Here is a 17840-nt window from a genome sequence, read left to right as displayed (position 1 = left end):
AGGAAGTCCATATCCCGTTATCCTTCTCGTCCTGTGTATCATTGACCTAGAAAGCAGGTGTTGAGCTCTCCCAAGCACTGCAGTTTCACTGAGGCTATCCCAAAGCACAGTGAAGAATAGTTTTGCAGGTAACCACGTAACAAAGCTGAAGTTCACTTCCTTTCTCCCAAGACGGCCTGTTATTCACATAGGTCTCTCCCTCGATGTGCCACACCCAGGCAACCCTGGGAGGACTGGAGACTGGGCAAGCGCATCTAAAGCGTCATCACCCATCAGTCTCAAGAAGCCAGCCAACAGAACGTGTTCTCCTGGCGTGCCAGTGTGGGCGTAGGCCCTGGCTTGCTCTCCAGGCCGCACCTTGATCTAAGCAGGCTTGGCTGCTCACTGGCTGCTTACGTACTGCACCTTCCCGATAACGGAACGCTCAGGGGAGGGGAGGCCTTGGCCGCTAATCCTGCTATGGAAGCAGATGCGAGGTGGGTGTGAAACACTTTAATTTCTGCCACACTGATAAGCACATTAGTGACATTAGCACAAATATCACTTAAAATGCCTGTCAGGACCTTTACAAATGGTGGAGTCGGTCCCCCCCAGCAATCCAGAAGTGCCAAATGTAGTATCCGATCTGACATACAGTAAGTTAATTTATTTATGTACTTTTCCTTAAACGGTTACTTCATTACACTCCCAAAGAATTACTTTAGACACACTATTTTTCATTACTGAAAACTCAAGCAAAAAACAGCTCTTTCATAATACAATAATTAAATTGAAAATGAACGTTGTGTAGGCTGTAAGGACGTGGCAAAGCAGAAATGTTACACCTTTAATATTACAAAAACCAAGGAGCGTCAGATAATTTGTCTTCCACCTAGAAGTCAGACGTTTGGGTGTGAGATGGGATCTATGGGGCGTGTTGATGTAGCAGAATGCAGAGGGGTGATTGGGCCATTTGGGATGGTGATGGCAGTAGGATGCATCCCTGCACAGCCAGTGATGTCATCTTCATCCTCAAATATTGAGTTTGACTGAAACACTCATTGCCAACCATTACGCGGAGTCCGCAGGGCTGGTTACGTGGGTGACGGGTGATGTATTATGGGCTGTTGCTATGTGGCTATACCCAGGTTTCTGACGACACTAACAAGGTTGGCAGCGGCCTGGAGCTTAACTCCAGAATACCCCCCTGCCCCGGTTCTCGACATTAATCGGGTGTTTATGCCACATGTCCCCATCCATCTTCCTCTGCTTCTGAGGCGGCTCACAGCCTAAAAGGATGATTGTGCCCCAATGTGTAGGACTACCACTTGCTACCACTTAGGAGGTACCGCATTTTGAGGTCAAAACGAGCCTGGAACCACCCTACAGCTTTGTTAACATAATGTCTGGGGGAGAGGACTCTCTTCTAGCTTCTGCTTTGAACTATGGATCGGCTGAAGGTGGGACCCTAGAGATCCACAGGCAGAGAGGTCTGCCGTGACTCATCCAGGGATGGAAATCGAACCAAACCAAAGGTCAGATGCTGAGGACCTACTTGCCATGTGACAGCTTCCGCTCTGTTTGACCTTTTCCTTCTACAGAAAAACCAAAACGTTTCATACAGATGTCACCCGACCCCTCCAACAAGCTATTACCTCCAACAAAGACACCAGCTTAGACATGCATGTGCAAATTAATTCAGAAGCGGCTGCAGCTACATGTTCATGTGTCTCAATCTTGCCTAAAGCCTTTCGCCACAGAACAGAGTGGTCTGCCACATTTTCATTCTTCAAGCCCCAAAAACCTCACCAGGACCATTGGCTTGCAGGGCTCTCGTCACATCTCACCGACTGTACATGCCGAAGATGAGGAAACTGAAGAAGATGGTGACGCCCACCAGAGAGACTGTCGCCGGGGCCGTGAAGAACTGCCGGTAGTTGATGCGGAAATACCAGACGACGGCCAGCATCACTACAAAGACAGGTACCACCAGGCTACCTGTGCTAAGGGCCAGGCCCATGCCTCCGGCCCTCTGGCTGACACCTGGCCCCACAGGCTCCACCCCCGTACGAGCCCCACCCTCTGACCCACTCTCCTGCTGGGCCTGGGAAATATGGCAGTGGATGACGCTATTGTGGGTGATGTTGAGAGACAGCAGTGTTCGCTTAGGGTCCTGCAGAAGTTGACCCTGGAAGATTAGCTTGATCTGCTGCTCCTGGCCCGAGAAGTACTTACTGGAGGATGAGAGGGAAAAGGGGAAATGGCAAGCAGAAGATCAGGGTCAAAGCTCACAAAACCATCTCAAATTGTATCTGGCAACCCTGCGGTCTGAAATTTGCTTGTTACCATTACTGCAAGTAATCCGGTAATTGATTTTACCTTGGAGTGTTTCAAATTTCATTTGAAATGCACGTGAATACCCAAAAATTGAATTGTAGAATTGACTACATTTTTTTTGTGGTACTTTTAATTTCACAAGTAGTAATTAAATTTGTGATTAACCACAGCAATTAGTTAAGCTACCATTCTCAAACAATATACAAACGGAACAGAATACCAATGCGTTAAATACTACATATATGAAAGTAGGACTAACAAGGTGAGAATCTCATCACAGAAACACAGCATGGGTCAGCTTGCTGTAGGCATTTATGGCTGTGGCAGTGCATCATGGGAGCCCTCAAATTGAAACGACGCGCCCCAATGCAGCTTTACAGCATTTAAGCTCCCCAGGCAGCAGTGTGATTAGGGATGTGGATTTCTAGCAGAAGGTTGCGGGTTGAGGTCGGGGTTCTGTGCTCGCGGCTACAGAGATATCCAAGTGATTCCTAATTATTAATCTGCCATGACCTTTGCTGAGAGTGTAAGCTTAATGGGACACTGGTCACCAGTTGGCAATTATGTTCACAAAGTCACTGATTTAGGGTTACCAATGCCTCACCTTTTGAGCAGGCTGATAGTGTCCTGGGGTTTGAGCACGGCCAGCTCCTCTGTGTCATTGAGGAACTTGAGACGGACAGTGATGTCAGGGCCAGAGATCCTGCCCACAGAGGAATCCTCTTCCCACTCTTCGACATCCTCCTCTCCTTCAGGCTGCAGGGCAGGATCACCGCTGATGGCACCCGCTCTCTTGCGCAGCCCTTGAATGTTCAGCAGCTGGTCGACGCTTGCCTCTAGGGCGGCGCCCTCCCCAGCTGCCTCCACTCCACCCTCCTGCCCCAGGTCTTCGTCCTCCGGTTTGTCCTCCTGGACGGGGTCGGGTGCCTGCGGTTCAGTCGTGTCTGCACCAGGGGGCCCACCGATATAGGCATCGTGACCACCCAGGCCGATCAGCGAGGCGTGGGCGCCAACCGTAAGGATGGTGCCCAGGATATGGTCTCCACGCTCCACAACATGTGTGGATAGCCAGGCCAGCACCAAAGCCAGGCTGAGCAGCACCACTCCACCAGCCACCGTCACCTCATCGCTTACTCCGTCCAACAGGGTGAGAGCACACAGCACCATCCCTGCGGCTGCGGGGAGGGGTTCACAGTACACACAGGGCTCAGTCAGGACTGGAGTCCCCTTAATTAATGCCTTACAGTACACGATACATCAGGCAATTAGTAACAGGAAATGGTTACTTATTACGTGCTAGTTAACACCCTATTCGGGGACACCCATGACCCACAAAAGACGGAAACAAGGACACTGAGGGAAAACACCAAAAAATAATCTTTAATGTACCTGCACTGCTTTGCGTTTGATTATTTTTTTTATTTTTGGCATGTTTAGCTAGCGTTATGTGGTACACACGGTCAGACACTAAATCTTACAAAGCAAATACGACTTGGCGACAGGCATTTAGTCACCTCAAACGACATCCACTGCAAATTGATGTTTTTTAATGAGCATAATGGAGAGAAAAGTGTTAGAATTAGGCTAAATAGCGAACTATCGTCTTTCCCGGAAGGGTAGCAGTTTCAGTACCGTTTAAATAACCCAATATAGATCTTACGTGGTGCATCGGTGGATTACCCAGATGTTTAAACCGTGCAAATAACTAAATGCCACCTTGTTAAAAGCTGTTTACACCACCGTAACATAACACGGAGAAACGGTCGGCCGCCACGACCTTCGCCCGGCTGGGACGTCTTTATTTAGTGTTAGCATACCTACTCCGCTCAACCTCCCACCCAGGGCCGCACGTTAACTCCAACCACCCCCGAAAAACAGTGTGACGGCCCGCTTTACCTGAGCTGCGTTCAGACCATTTCAGTCAGAAGTGATTGCGAAGCGGCCGAGAAGAACCTCCATTAGCCGTCCGAGCACGCGCAGTCGCGCGCTCACGCGGATGCATGCATATACACACACACACACGCGCGCGCGCGTCTAGGGTACGTCACTGGGAGGGCGGAGCGTCCACGTTACGTTGAAGCACGCAGCGTGTAGTCCAGGTCAACAAAACAGGACACAGAAGACATCCCGAAACACCCCACACCACATTCCGTTCAGCCGCAGCTGAACATGAGTTTATTCAAAAGTAAAATTTTCCTCATTATTATCACTTGTCTGTATTTCTGAGGTGGAGGGACCTCTTGTGTAGACACGGGGTCGGGGCAGATCTGCTCCTCTGGTCAGTTCCTCTCTCACCGCAGCTGCCCATCTGTGCGGAGAAGGAGGTAATCCCTCACGAAAGCAGGCATATCCAGCTTGCTTATTGCCATTTGGTACAGTGCCCCCAAGTAACGGCGCAGGCTGCAGCGACAGAGATGTTGCAGTGAGCGTGGCTGGCCCACCATCCGCAGCACAGACTCAAAGAAGGGGCGGTGTTCCTGAAAGAGTAGCAAACAGGGGTGGGAGGAAGACAGGATGCAGGGGACACGAGGGGTGGGTTACGGTAAAGGGGAAAACTAGCAAACAGTAACGGATTGTGAGGCAATGGAAAGAAACTACTCATTGCAGCAGTTCTATTAGGAAATTTGGAGGACCGACAAGAGAAGGCCTAGTTTAGCATGGATTCAGGTACTTGATCCAGATTTGAGTCTACTGGGATTGCACCCAGCAAGGGCAGGGTTTGCAGAAGGTTGCTGGTTACCTTCGAAACGGGGATGATAAACTGGGAATTGGGATAGAGGTGAGGGGGCACTGGGAGGCTCTGAATACAGACACCAAAGAGGATTATAGGTTATTCAAGCCTTCAAATAGAACCAGTTTTTCAAGGTTTGTTTTGCTAGTTTGGTCCGACAATGTCCCTCTCAAATTTACATCACTACAGTTGGGTGTGGCATGATAGCCAGGGCAATGGCTGATATACAGCCATAGAAAAAAATGAGACCACTATATTTTGAAACAAATCTGCGGTTTTAACACCTGGTTTAATCCTGGTTCTGCTGGCTGAAGGTTACACTGCACAGCAGGCTGCCTCCAGGCTCAATGTACAGAAGTACAACAGTACAGAAGAATATGGTGAAGCTGGAGACACTGGGAACCACCAGAAACCAGCCAGGTAGAGGGAGGGAGGAACTTTCTAATGGCAGAGGTGACCGTTAGCTTATCCAGCAGTGCCTCATGAATCGGAGGATGACATCGAGTGACTTTCAAAAAGGATTGGGAAACATTAAATTGGTGTGAAGTGCACTGCTAGGACAGTTCGTATCAGGTTCCTAGAAGCAGGACTGAAGACCCATAAAGCAAGGAAGAAGCCCTTCATTAATCATTGTAAGCGTGACCCTAGAGTAGAGTTTGTCTCTTCGTGAGACATCCTGATCACTGACCACCTGTTACTGTGTATCTTTCCTCATGCCTCTCACCTCCCAGAGCTCCGAAGGGACAGAGTCTATCCATTCATCACACGACGGGACAGTGACGTAGCAGTCCAGCATGACCTCCAACGTGGAAGGCGACAGACAACACAGCTTCAGCATCTAGGGGGCGTGCAGGGATACGATGAGCGTGAGAACCTTGGGGCTGGGATGGGGTGCCCAATATGATGCGCACTAAGTCTGTTGGAAGGGCTCCACCTTCTGGCCAAAAAGTAAATCACTTAAAATGGTGTTTTAAATGAGTTCTGGCAGGGAGAGCGTCTTAGATGAGGGCATGTATAAAACTGGTTGATGTGCATTTTTTTCATACCAGAAATAGACTCAGTTAATCTATTTCTTGTTTCCAATATCCTTGCAAAACTCATTATTCGTAGATTCGTTATCTTCCTCCCCCAGTAAATGTACCCACCCCAACCCTTGTTTAGCACTATATCGACTGACTCCCAGTTTCTTTTGTTTTTGTGTGTGTTTCTCCCCGGTGTTGCTCCCTAAACATCCATCTTTGTTTCTGTTCATTCCAACCCTGTGACACGACCTTGTTCACCCTTGCCAGCCAACAAAAGCTTTCACGCCTATTTTGGTCACTTTGATTTGACCAAAATAGGTGTGAATCTACCAATGACAGTTCGGCTTTCTTTTCCCTCAGGCGAATTACTTTCCCTCTTTTCGACATCTGCCCCCTACTGCCCAAGCTGCTTTCCCTTTCGCTTCCCCCCAGGGCTGCCATCTGCCTCCACATGTCATGTCCTGACCTTGGGCAAGGGGGGCTGTGTCCCATGGTTGAGGAGAGCGCGAGCCACTGCCTCTGGCCCCTGGTCAGGGAAGTCTTCCACCACCTGCAAGGGTAGGGGTTAGGACAATGGTTACGTCCTGGGTATGCGCTGTGCCACCTCCATCCACCAGGGGGCAGCAGTCCGAACTCATTCATATATTATTATTTATTTTGGCGAAGCAAATTTAAGAGCAGCAGATAAATAGTGTTACGTATCATTGCTACATCACTGATGCCCCCAGAGCTCTGCCCCCTTATTCCTGTCACCTGCAGAAGGCAGTCCATGGGCGTGTAGCCTGCGCAGTTTTCTGCGTCTGCCCGCGCTCCGTGCTGCAGCAGGAGGTCGACGATGCGCGAGCTGCAGTTGCTGCAGGCATTGTGCAGGGGGGTGTGTCGCTTCCTGCCTGCTGTCCGGGGGTCGGCGCCGGCCCGTAGCAGCATCTGCACCACGCGCAGGTAACGGCCGGCCTCGCCGGGCCGCTCAGCCCCCGCGCAGGCCGCGTTCAGCGGGGTCTCGCCCTCGCGGTTGCAGGCGGCCACGTCGGCGCCGTGGCGGAGCAGCAGCTCCACGTGCTCCTCCAGGCCGCGATGGGCGGCCACGTGCAGCGGCGTGAGCTTCGCCTCGCTGGAGCACGCGTCCGCTGAGGCCCCGCCCACCTCCACCAGGAGCCGAGCGCACCTGAGGCGGAGAGGGCACCACGAGTTAGATGAAGGAGGCAGTGAAAAGTACGGTAAGGTGACCAGAGCAGCCAATGACAGTGCGCTTACGTCCCATAGAGCAGGTTCATAGGAATCAGTGCCATTATGGATAAGAGCTAGATTATAATATAATATAATATAATATAATGGATCTAGGATCATCTTCTTCTATCTATGCTGGAATATCACCATTACTCTTCACGTCCTACTCTCTACGTTTTGTTTTCAGGTTTAGATTACCTACGGATATAAAAACTCTATGATCAGTTTTTTTTTTTTTTGTCAAACAGGTCTGAAGAGAGCACAGCAGTTCCCCGAGGACAACACAGACCCCAGCCATGTGCCCTTTGCTCTCCTGCCATCTGGCACGCACTGTATGAGTGCTGCAGAAACACCAAACCGACAGACGGCTGCTTCCCCAAAGCATTACGTGTTCTGTACTACACATAAAGACTCCTGTACCATTTCAGCACGACCACTGCTACACAGAAAGCTTTGGACCCTAGCCAACATGATATAAAATTCAGGAGAAGTGGACTGGGCTTTAAAATAACAGATCACACATGTTTGAACCTGTAACAGGCACAGCAATCCTGGATAAATATGGAACATATCTGCAACACAGAATCTAAACTATCTGAAAACCAAAGGTGGAAAGTTCGGCTCCAGGAAGTAGAAATCCAGAACGAGGTTTTGTTTCAACCAACCAGCTGAGTTCTCTGTGACTGTGACTCTTTATGTTCAACTGGTTGGTTGAAACAAAATCTTGGTTTGGATTTTTACTTTCTGGACCTGAACTTTCCACCTCCATGGAAAACCAGCTAATATCCAGTTCATCCACTGGGATCCAAAGGCAGCACATGGACTGGACAGTCACACTCAAATTCTAAGACAATAACCCTCTACTGGAGGTTGATTAGAACTAGAATAAGAATTTAGTGATCAGTGATCATCGTTAACACACCACAGCACACAATGCGCAACAATGACATGTGTCCTCTGCATTTAACCCATATGTGACAATGTGACATAGAAGGGGGCAGTTAATTCAGCATCCGGGGAGGAGTGCTTGGGGGGGCAGTACCTTGCTCAGGGTACCTCAGTGGTGCCTTGTTGGTCGTTGAACCTGTAATCTTTCAATTACAAGCACGCTTCCCTAACCATCAAGCCACCACTGCCCACAAAAAAAACAGGGGATAGGACAAACGCAGCCCCCCACTACCAGAAATTATGCAGTGGAGATTCCCACATTTGGGGAATTCGCAGGGGTCAGCACAGCCACAGTGCAGTGGTGGGCCTCACTTTGGGTGAACCACCTTCTTGATCATGGTATCTCCCCTGCCAGGTAAGTAATGATGTGGGGGACCCACAGAACCAGTGACCTCAGTGTCTAAACCGTCACTGGTGGGACGTATTTGTTTGCATATGGCAGCAGGGCTGACACTCACGAGAAGGTCTGTGCGGAGCTGCAGAGGTGCAGTGCAGTGCTGCCATCGGCGGTGAGCAGGTTGGCATCGGCGCCGTGGGACAGTAGCAGCTGTACACAGGAGTCATGGCCGCCAGCGCAGGCGTCGTGCAGCGCGCTTCTCCCTCCGGGGTTGGCGTTCACAGCGGCACCGCGGAAGAGCAGCTCCTCAACACAGGCCGAATGACCCCGGCTAGCCGCGAGACGCAGCGCAGACGTCTGTTTCACCTTAGATGTGAGGGTCCACATCCCTGCGGGTAGGGCGGAAGCGGACGACAACCAACAGAGAAATAAAGAGGGTACCATAGCCAAAGCTGGCATCATCATCAAATGACATACAGTGACATCATCAGGATATTTCAGGTGACATCATTGGGAGGTTTCTGATGATGTCATTGGGATGTTCCTGATGACATCATCAGGCAGCGTCATTGTCCCCACCCATCTCTGGTGCCCAGGTCATCTCCTCTTGCACTGTCTCCATCAGGGCATTGACCATGGTTGGGTCCTTCAGGACGGCGTAGACCCTGGCCATGTCACCGGACAGGAAGGTGTTGAGCACGGCAGGGTCACGGCAGCGGTAGGGTCCCAGAGTGCGTGATGTGTTACTGGGGCTATGCTGCTGCCTGGGGGGCCTGGAGACTGGTGCCAGGGGTGTCCTTGTCAACGCTCTCCTCTGGGCCAAGGTGCGACGTGCATCCTCCCAGTCCTGCAACTCTTGCTCCAGTCGAAAAGACCTCAAAGAGGCTGAACTGAAGGCAAAGGTGTCCTTGGACATACCAGCCAGAATTAAGTCTGATGTCGCCTTCTGCAGGTACAGTGTGAACAAAAATGACAGATCATAGAGCACCAAATCTAATCTCAGAATACTGTGAGTGCAGATCTTGGGAATTTAAGCACCAAGGCACTGTATAGTGAGTTCAAATTAAACTTGAATCTATTATAGAAATTGCAGAATTAAATATATGATTTAAAAGCTTTGTAACTTTTATTTAGACTGTATCAAAACTGTCACACGCCATACCGTCAAACAGATCTTAATGTTATATGGTTCCCAACTCTGGTCAGCTGGCTGGAGTGAGATTTTCAATTCGAGACGAGTCTGCACTCACATGCACACGCATTTACATGTATGTAACAGTTTTAATACATTGTAAATAGTCTGTAGAGTTTGCACCCCAACGCTTTTGGTGTAGCTAATTTTATATTTGTAATGGAATGATATAGATATAGAAGTCTGAACGCGTGAGTGTCACGCCACATGCGTGCGAGTTGGCAACCCTGGTGTTACTTTGCGCGTCGCTTTACTTCTTACCGTTATGACAGTCCTTTGCCTAATATTTATAGTTCTTCAGTAGGTTTTGGAGCGTTCTTTTAAAATTCGACCGATTCTCACAGTAGGCAAGCGCGAAATGCCAAACGACCGTTTTTAGAAAGGCCCCGTCAGTCATAAGACATAAGTGACCCACTTCAGCCGGGCTTCTCGTTTATTAATAGCCACGGACCCACCTGCTGCTCGGCGACACGGCCGATAGGGGGCGTACACGGATCAGCGATGGCCCCCAGATTGGCATTTGGGGGGCCGGAGCTCCCCCTGTCGTCTGTTCTTCCGAACTGCAATGAATCGCTTCTTCCGCCCTGGCGTCACTGCAGACGTATTACGTCACGGAGGACGCGCCACGTCTGGGTGGCTTTGAACCGAAAAGCGGTAACGTAGCCACGTTTACGCTACAGCCGCTAGCATCATGGCTCTAATCGTCGCTGTGTGGATGAATTTTGACAACTTTTGAGTCTCGAACTTGCAAGAGAAACAAGGCCACTGGAACGGAAGCCTAAATGACTGCCATGGTAAGAGTCGCCACTGGTGCCCCGTCACCGAAAAAGCACGCCGAAGCTTGAGTAACTGGGCAGCTAGTAAACATCCCCCAAACTTACTAGTGCGTTAAGAGTGCGCACTCACAGGACGAGTGGGTATATAAAAATTTAAACTAAACTTTAAAACTTAAAAAGAGCCTTTGCTGCTGTCTGTCTTTATTTCAAGTTAATAATGTTACTTCCAGGCGAACAAGTGGAAGGACCTTTTTAACGTTGGAGAAGACTTCGACGAGGTAGTGTATTGCCTTGTTGCATGTAAACGTCAACAAACCAATCAATCTCATTATTTATTTCGGTATTACCGTATTTTGAGAGTGGTTGCATTTTTCTCGTCGTCGGTTTGATTTTTTTAGAAGATTATTTTCTACTAATGTGGTTTGCATTAAACATGCTTCAGGTTTAAAATTAAAATAAATTAAAGTACTTTAAATATAACAGAGGATCTAATCTTCTTTGTAGGTAGGAGTCTCGAGCTTGCAAGACAAGCCATTAACCACTTTTCCTTTAAGATTAATTACTGCGTTGTGATAAATGTGTTGCCGCAGGATCTGCTGCATGCGGATTGGGATGTGGCGACGGAGCCCGTCCCTGCGGCCACAGAGTCTGTTACCGCAGCAACCTGCCTCAGAGCGCCCTCCGGGCCTCGTACCCAGATGGCCACGAGTCACCAACCCCTTGCTCCGGCATTGACACATGGGAGTACTACATGTCACCCTCTGGGCACCTCTGACCTCAGCGGTGACAGAAAGACTGCTGGTTTGAGCATGGGGGGCTGTTTTGCTGCTCCCACAAAGCAGGACCCTCTGACTTCGGGCGATCAGAAGGCTGATGCCTTCCAGGATGACTTTGATGACTGGGATGTGGACTTTGAGGACGTGGATGAGAACGCCCTGCAGTTGGCGTCTGAGTCTGACCCACCCGTACCAGTACTACCTGAGCAGGACTCCGCAGTGTCCCCCGCTAAGCGAATGCGTGGCCCGAGTTGCAGCGGTACTGCATCAGGGTCCAGCGGCCTGCAGTCTGCTGATGGTCCAGCACCCAGGCCTGTTGCCAACCCCGCCCTTCGTTCAGCTGGAGCTGCTTCCTTGGTGCGATCTCAAACATCAGCTGCAGCGAAATCCACTGCCTCTTCCCATGCACCCGGTGGCCCCGCCTTCGGGCCCCTCTCCCCGCCCTACCGGCCACGGTCCTCTGTGATTGGCTCCACGCCTCTGATGCCCCACCCTCTGCGGACTCCCATCCTCACCAACCACTTGGTGCAGCTTGTGTCAGCCTCCAGCAGGACACCGCCGAAGCCCCCCACGCCAGCGCCGGGCCCCCAGACGCGCCGTTTCCCAGGGCCTGCTGGTCTTCTACCCCAGCAGGTGGGTCTCCTGCTGTTCCCCAGGGGTGCCACTCACAGGCTCCCCCCCTTCTTCCTCTGTCAGTTGCATGATGGTTTTCTATCGTCAACATTCCATATATAACACAAACGAAGAAGGAACATGTCGTATATTTGTGAAGATTCTCGATCCTGAATAATTATAACAAGGTGAAAGAATATAAATATTTTTCTGTTCTTTTCTGCATTAATACCAAAGAAATTATTTGCATATGTGGTTGCTCTGTGCTCCCAGCAGCTCTATGGGCAAAGCCTTGATGACATTGTGGTGGCGCAGCCGCAGACACCTGCGCATGGAGCCGTAGCCCGACTGCGCAGTCAGGTAACACTGCCAACCCATTTTAGGTTTAAGTTTGGACAATCAGTAAGTATCCTGTTGCATCGATGATGCCTTTTGGCCTGTATTTAGTCTTCCCACACTCTAGGTGGCAGCATAGCTGCTGAGAGGGATTGCAGCGCCGGACTCTTTCCGGGATGCCTAATTTTGGATGCCCTTAATTTGATGTTGCGATACGAGCTCCTGACATCTAAAAGAGTGAAATGCATCCCCTCTAAGAGCTGGGAGATACAGGTGTCCAGTGGCGGGTGGGACTTGGCTCTCCATAGCTGTCTGAGTCAGTGGGCGGGACTTAACTGCTTTCTTTGCTCCTCCCTCCAGGTCCCTGGCACGCAGGTAGCCAATGTGGAGGAGTTCACGCGGGGCCCGTGGGCTGCCATGAAGACAGAGATGGGCCTGGATGAGCAGAACCCGGCCTGCTTCCTGCACACTTACAGTGTCGTCATGGTGCTGCGGAAGGTTCAGCTTGCCACCCCCCGCTCGCTCACTGCTACTATCAGGCAAAAATTGTCAGCGCTGCTCTTGCGAGCGGGCGCATTACGGCAGCTTGATCCGCTTCCCAGATTCTATGCGCGGCGTAACTTCATCGGCAGCATAATTTGGCGGCAGGCACCATGCTTATTTCTGGCCGTGCTGTTGCAGTAAGAGCCAAGATTATTACGCTCGTCTTTCTTTTTAACGCACCCGTTTCTCTCTGTGAGACAGCACCCTTCCTAGCAGTGGCAGATCATAAACAACTTGAAGGGAAGGCCGCCGTCGGCGTGCTGATTTATCTGAGTCCTGGTTTGCCCCCCTCCACCAGGCTGCCCTGAAGCAGCTTTCAAAGAACAAGGTGCCCAACATGGCAGTGATGGTGAAGACGCTTCTGCACACGCACGCCGACGCCAAGGCCGTGTTCCACGACCCCACAGGTGCAGTCAGCCCCCCCCCCCCCGCGCACATTAATATTTCAAAATGTAGCCCCCCCTCCCCGATGACTTCAGGCCTCCATCTCCCTCTCTGGGAGCCACAGCTGACCTGCGTCCTGCGAGTGACAGCCGTGCTGACCGGGAAGGCAGAGCCTTGCAGGGAGAGATGCCAGCCGCTCCTCATTAATGCGCCTTATATATTTTGACACACGGGCTTTTTGCTGGAGGCTGAGCGAGCAGGATGCTCCCCGTTGGGAGCGAAAGGAATCCGTTCGATTTGTTTCCTTTTCCCTCGTTCAGTAAGTCATTGGAGTTTAAGTGACGCCTGTGGACTGTAGCTCTGGACACTTTGCTCTTAATGTTCTGGTGTGTCGAGGCGGAGGGGGCCTTGGTGGGCACTTGTAGCCTCACAGCCCCCCCCCCAACACACACACACACACACACATTTTAGCCTGAATATCTTCCAGATGCTCCTAAAGTGGGGGGAGGCTTATTGAACAAGTTTAAACCTTCTAAAACAGCATCTCCACTTTAGGGGATTGTGTTTGCCCATTCATTCACAAGTTGTAATTCATAACTTTAAATTTGGGCCCCCCACCCCCAAAGTGCCTCAGTGACATTTTCCATAATGTAAGGTCTCTGCACCTCCTAAGCCCACCCCCCTCCCCCCCGACCAAGAGACAGTCTCCTCCCGGATATCGTTGTGAACATCGCATGGGATTCATTGAGTGGATTCGGTACATTTCAAAATTATGATTATTACGGTTTTCCAAATACAGGAAGCAGCTTTTTTGAAGGTACGTTTGGCCATATGGGGAAGCTCAGTGTGGCCTTTTAACTTCCTGGATTAACCGAGTGTCTCTTCATCCCTTGCGCGTCATTGGGCCGCTGGTTTTCCTAAAGCGGGATGTGATATTTCACTGCCTTTAGGGTTTAGGAGACATTTTAAGTCGTGCATGTACATGAAATGCCAGGTAAGGTCACCTACTATGCTGAAGGTTGCTTCTAGCAGTGAGGGGCTGAGTTTGTAGGAAAACCAGCGAGCATGTGCAGTCCTCCAGCGCCCTAGGGGGCGCCCCGAGGCAAAGCCGACTGCTGCGGCTTTAGCAGCCTCAGTCGTGCAGCCACATGAAAGCCTCGGGTGCCTCTTGCTGTTTGTGGGAGCCGCTGGCACCGGGCCCCGGGCTCACGCTATCTGTTTGCCACCCCAGGACAAATGCAGGGCACAGTGCACCGGCGCCTCCTAGAGGACAGACAAGACGAGCTGAAGACGGGAGCTGTGCTGCTGCTGAAACAAGTAAGGCCATGCACTGGTGAACGATTCGTCCGTTCCTCAGTCTGTCCATCCAGCACGATCAGCATCTGAATCCGATGACATGAATCAGCATCTGAAATCTCTGCACTGGACAGGAAACTGCCAATCCCTGAATCGTAAAACCGAAGACAGAGATGTCATTACAGTACAGCTAATGCTCGCTTAGCGACCAAATTCTGCTGTAATGACCAGGTCGTCAAGCCGAACGGTACCTAAGTGTAAATCACGGTAGCCTGATTTAAAAATTTTTTTTTGTCCTTCACGAAGTATAAATTAAGTTTTACTTAAAAGATCTCGCTCCCTGTAGCATGCATTGTTGTCAGGTGTACAAAATTTAGTCGTAAACGTGCATGTTGGTTGGAAAATGTTTTTGACGCTGTCGTATTCGCGCGATTGGCGCCAAATGAGGCGAGGGTGTATTATCAAAATTGGTTTCCATGGCATCGGCGGAAGCTTCCTAGGCCAGCCGAGCCAGAGATGCGAACTCCCGACGCGTTCAGCGAGCGCCTGCCCACCGCGGGGGGCGTTTCCCCGTTTTGTGGATCCCCGTTAATCCGGGGGGGGGGTGCTGTCTGCAGGTGGGCGTGTTCTCACCTTCCTCCCGTAACCACTATCTGAACGTCACACCCAGCAACCTGCTGAGGATCTACCCCCCCGAGGGGACGGTGAAGGCCCCCGTGAAGCTGTCCCACCTTGTCTCGGTGAGTGAGGGGGAGTATGGGAATGTGCGAGAGTGCTGCTCCCCAGTGCACAGGGAGAGAACCGTCTGCTGGTTGATCCAGTCTCTTTCACTGAGTTGTAACTGTCGACATCAGATGAGAAAGGGGGATATTTTTGCTGAATTAATTTTCATTATCCCATTTTCACCTTCCATAATTCAGGACGATGCTGAAGGCTTGTTTATGTCTCATGCACCGGAGATTTGGAAAATGGGGCTGTGTTGTTTCTTATCTTTGTCTTTGCCTCCCCAGGAGCAGTTAATGCCTGACCTCGAATGGTCCTCCGGCACACAAGGGGGCGCTGTCTCCAGTGCGGAACTGGTGTATGATGGTGGCGGTGGCAAAAGTGGCAAACAGACGTTGGGAGAGGAGTGCAGCCCTGGCCGTGATCCGCAGAGGCCCCCCACCAGGCCGGAGGACTCCGCTTGGGACGCAGGTCTGTATAGCGCCCCGGACTGACCCTGGATCAGTTGAACAGCCGTAAAGGAAGGCTGAGTCCTTTGCCCAAAGCAGAATGCTTCTGATCCACTGAGGACTGCTGTTTACACGTGACACCATGTCACACTACCTACCTACTACACATACAGGCGGACAGTCAAACTGAAATCCTTTTCCTCAGTTTCATTGTTAATATAGTTACTGTGTTTTGGCTTCGTGGGACAGTATAGGTCTGTGTGTGTGTGTGTGTGTGTGTGTGTGTGTGTGTGTGTGTGTGTGTGTGTGTGTGTGTGTGTGTGAGCGAGCGTGTGCGGGGTGGGGGGGCTTGGGTAACTTCAGTCTTTCTCGCATTCTGCGGGGGTGCTTTGTCGTGTCTGTCTCTGTGTGTAAATGGCTGCTCTCTTGCTCCCTAACCCTCATTTCTAACCACCCCCCCCCCCCCCCACCTCCCCCGATGTAGATGACCTCGATGAGTTGTTGGGCGACCTGCCGGAGGAGCTGTACAGCCTGTAACGGGAGTCACAAGGTTCCCCACGTGTGAAAAGGAAGGCTGGCCGCGGAACCCTTTTCTTTGGGTGCAATACGCAGGAGTCCCTTGTAAATACTGTATGTCACTGTGGAAGAACATATGCACTAAATCATAAATGTATCGTTTGAATCTAATGCACATGTCTCTATTGGGCTTTTCTTTTTGGTTCCTCCTGACCTAAATAAAGGTCACATTACCAAGCATCTCAGCTCTGCGTGGTTTGCAGGCAGGCAGGTAAACGGCAATCTCTCGCTGCGGGCCGAGACCCCAGTGGGTCGCTTTAGTCACCAGCATCCTTGGGGATCGGCCGGGTGGATGCACTTTCGCGCAGAGTATCACTGGAAACTGGACACTGCGGAGCTCACAGGTTTGAATCCCAGGGGTAAGAATGGAGGACAGAGGAGTATCTGAAGTCAGTATTCGAGTTTTGCATTAAAATTTATACATTTATCCAAAGCAACTTACAGTAGAGTGAAGGATTTGAATTGTATGTACGATCCGTGGGACTCAAACCCATGACCTTTGCATTGTTAGTGCCGTGCTCTGCTTGCTGAGCTTAATCAGCTATTTAACATTCCTGCAAAAATAAGTGTGTACTTCCTTATATTACCAGAGTGACTAGCAGCAGCCTTATGATTTACCCCCCCCCCCCCCCCCCAACAGATATTTGTCATTAGGGGATCATTGCCACGCTCTGAATCCTTATGGACCTACTAAGGGTTCCCGGCCCGCTGCCCTCTGCCCCTTGTGTTGTGACGGTCGTCCCCGGCTGGGCTCGCTTGTCCTCAGAAGGACGTGTGTGAGGCCAACAAGTGTCCCACCCACCCCTAGAGGAGCCTAATGGTTCAGCGCTGTGATCCAGTGCTGCAGCTTAATAAAGGGGGGCTTCCGGTCACCTGCGCACACTTCCAAGCCCCTGACTTCAGCCATCAAATCGTGCGCCTTCATTCTGCTGGGGTTACACAGGGCAGCTGTGTCCATTTGTCTTGCACTTGCTCCTTCTGGCCTGCAGGGGGCAGACTTGCACCTCTTGAATTGTCGATTCTTTTTTTTTTTTTTTTATTCCCTTGTGTTTGTGTTTTTCTTCGCTGGTACAGCACTCCATGAGTCCCCTGCCTCCCAGCTGCCTCTACCAGCTAAGGCCAAGAACTGAGGCGTAGGTCGAGCCTGTTGTGACCTCGCCCCGAGCAGAGATCCACTGGAATTTTCTGCATTGGTTAAAGACCAGTGCCAGTGTCCCCAGTGACCTGTCGTCCGCCCTCTCCTGCTCCCTCCTCAACTCCTTCCCCGATCTCTGGTCCTCTCTCGCGCTCATTATGCACCCTAATTATCTCCTGGTGGCAGTTTTTATATTCTGTTATGAAAGCGTAATTATGTATGCCGGCTTCACAACTGTATCTGGCCAGTTTAATTACTTGATGAAACATCAATGTGTGTCTTATCAGCGAAATGAAAGTATCCTGCCGATTTATTTTTCTTTCTTTTTTCTGCTATAATAAGCTTCTAAGAATGGAAGTGTCCTGCCTTGCTTTGGGCCGAAGAGGCTCGTTCGCACCGAAACGCGCGGCTGGCCCTGTGCTCCTCGGCCTTTGGGATCTGAGCGATAAGCATCCACTGAC

General features: G+C 50.8%; 3 protein-coding genes and 1 non-coding gene across 7 annotated transcripts; 1 reads left to right on the top strand and 3 right to left on the bottom strand.

The window, feature by feature from the left end:
- Positions 1–477: 477 nt before the first annotated feature.
- On the bottom strand, positions 478–4351 carry tmub2 (transmembrane and ubiquitin-like domain containing 2). The gene is made up of 3 exons (XM_049003130.1): positions 4213–4351; positions 2921–3491; positions 478–2213 (listed from the first exon to the last, which is right to left on the bottom strand). Exons 2-3 carry the CDS (start codon positions 3481–3483, stop codon positions 1823–1825), a joined length of 954 nt encoding a protein of 317 aa, XP_048859087.1. The 5' UTR covers positions 3484–3491; positions 4213–4351; the 3' UTR covers positions 478–1822.
- A 105-nt stretch (positions 4352–4456) lies between these two features.
- Positions 4457–10334, bottom strand: asb16 (ankyrin repeat and SOCS box containing 16). 3 transcript variants are annotated; one of them, XM_049003123.1, is made up of 7 exons: positions 10229–10334; positions 9161–9527; positions 8703–8970; positions 6823–7234; positions 6536–6619; positions 5772–5885; positions 4457–4793 (listed from the first exon to the last, which is right to left on the bottom strand). In XM_049003123.1, the coding sequence occupies exons 2-7, from the start codon at positions 9495–9497 to the stop codon at positions 4608–4610; spliced, it is 1401 nt and encodes a 466-aa protein (XP_048859080.1). In that variant the 5' UTR covers positions 9498–9527; positions 10229–10334; the 3' UTR covers positions 4457–4607. The 3 variants fall into 3 exon arrangements, with proteins under 3 accessions (XP_048859080.1, XP_048859079.1, XP_048859081.1); XM_049003122.1 differs by lacking the exon at positions 10229–10334 and adding an exon at positions 10035–10214; XM_049003124.1 differs by lacking the exon at positions 10229–10334 and adding an exon at positions 10035–10214 and having other exon boundaries at positions 9161–9488.
- Positions 8445–8607, bottom strand: LOC125726773 (U1 spliceosomal RNA). Its single transcript, XR_007388393.1, has one exon. It is a non-coding gene; the product is annotated as a U1 spliceosomal RNA (small nuclear RNA).
- Positions 10335–10385: 51 nt separating the features above from the next.
- Positions 10386–16355, top strand: hrob (homologous recombination factor with OB-fold). 2 transcript variants are annotated; one of them, XM_049003121.1, is made up of 10 exons: positions 10386–10567; positions 10780–10827; positions 11140–11958; positions 12214–12297; positions 12634–12771; positions 13115–13223; positions 14432–14517; positions 15114–15236; positions 15507–15690; positions 16153–16355. In XM_049003121.1, exons 1-10 carry the CDS (start codon positions 10556–10558, stop codon positions 16203–16205), a joined length of 1656 nt encoding a protein of 551 aa, XP_048859078.1. In that variant the 5' UTR covers positions 10386–10555; the 3' UTR covers positions 16206–16355. The 2 variants fall into 2 exon arrangements, with proteins under 2 accessions (XP_048859078.1, XP_048859077.1); XM_049003120.1 differs by having other exon boundaries at positions 12211–12297.
- The last annotated feature ends 1485 nt before the right edge of the window (positions 16356–17840 follow it).

The sequence above is a fragment of the Brienomyrus brachyistius genome, unplaced genomic scaffold (genome assembly GCF_023856365.1).
Source record: "Brienomyrus brachyistius isolate T26 unplaced genomic scaffold, BBRACH_0.4 scaffold75, whole genome shotgun sequence".
Classification (NCBI taxonomy): Eukaryota; Metazoa; Chordata; class Actinopteri; order Osteoglossiformes; family Mormyridae; genus Brienomyrus; species Brienomyrus brachyistius.
This window is presented reverse-complemented; position numbering and strand designations above follow the sequence as displayed.

Bases quoted from the DNA above. Each gene is read 5' to 3' on its own strand.
- tmub2 (XM_049003130.1), bottom strand. From the start codon at position 3,483: ATGGTGCTGTGTGCTCTCACCCTGTTGGACGGAGTAAGCGATGAGGTG. The intron at 2,214-2,920 runs GTGAGGCATTGG...CTCATCCTCCAG, and splicing joins ACTATCAGCCTGCTCAAAAG to TAAGTACTTCTCGGGCCAGG.
- asb16 (XM_049003123.1), bottom strand. From the start codon at position 9,497: ATGTCCAAGGACACCTTTGCCTTCAGTTCAGCCTCTTTGAGGTCTTTT. The intron at 8,971-9,160 runs GTGGGGACAATG...CCCTACCCGCAG, and splicing joins GACCTGGGCACCAGAGATGG to GGATGTGGACCCTCACATCT. The intron at 5,886-6,535 runs GTCAGGACATGA...CACGCCCCCTAG, and splicing joins CACAGCCCCCCTTGCCCAAG to ATGCTGAAGCTGTGTTGTCT.
- hrob (XM_049003120.1), top strand. The intron at 10,828-11,139 runs GTAGTGTATTGC...GTGTTGCCGCAG, and splicing joins TTGGAGAAGACTTCGACGAG to GATCTGCTGCATGCGGATTG. The intron at 15,237-15,506 runs GTGAGTGAGGGG...TTGCCTCCCCAG, and splicing joins AGCTGTCCCACCTTGTCTCG to GAGCAGTTAATGCCTGACCT.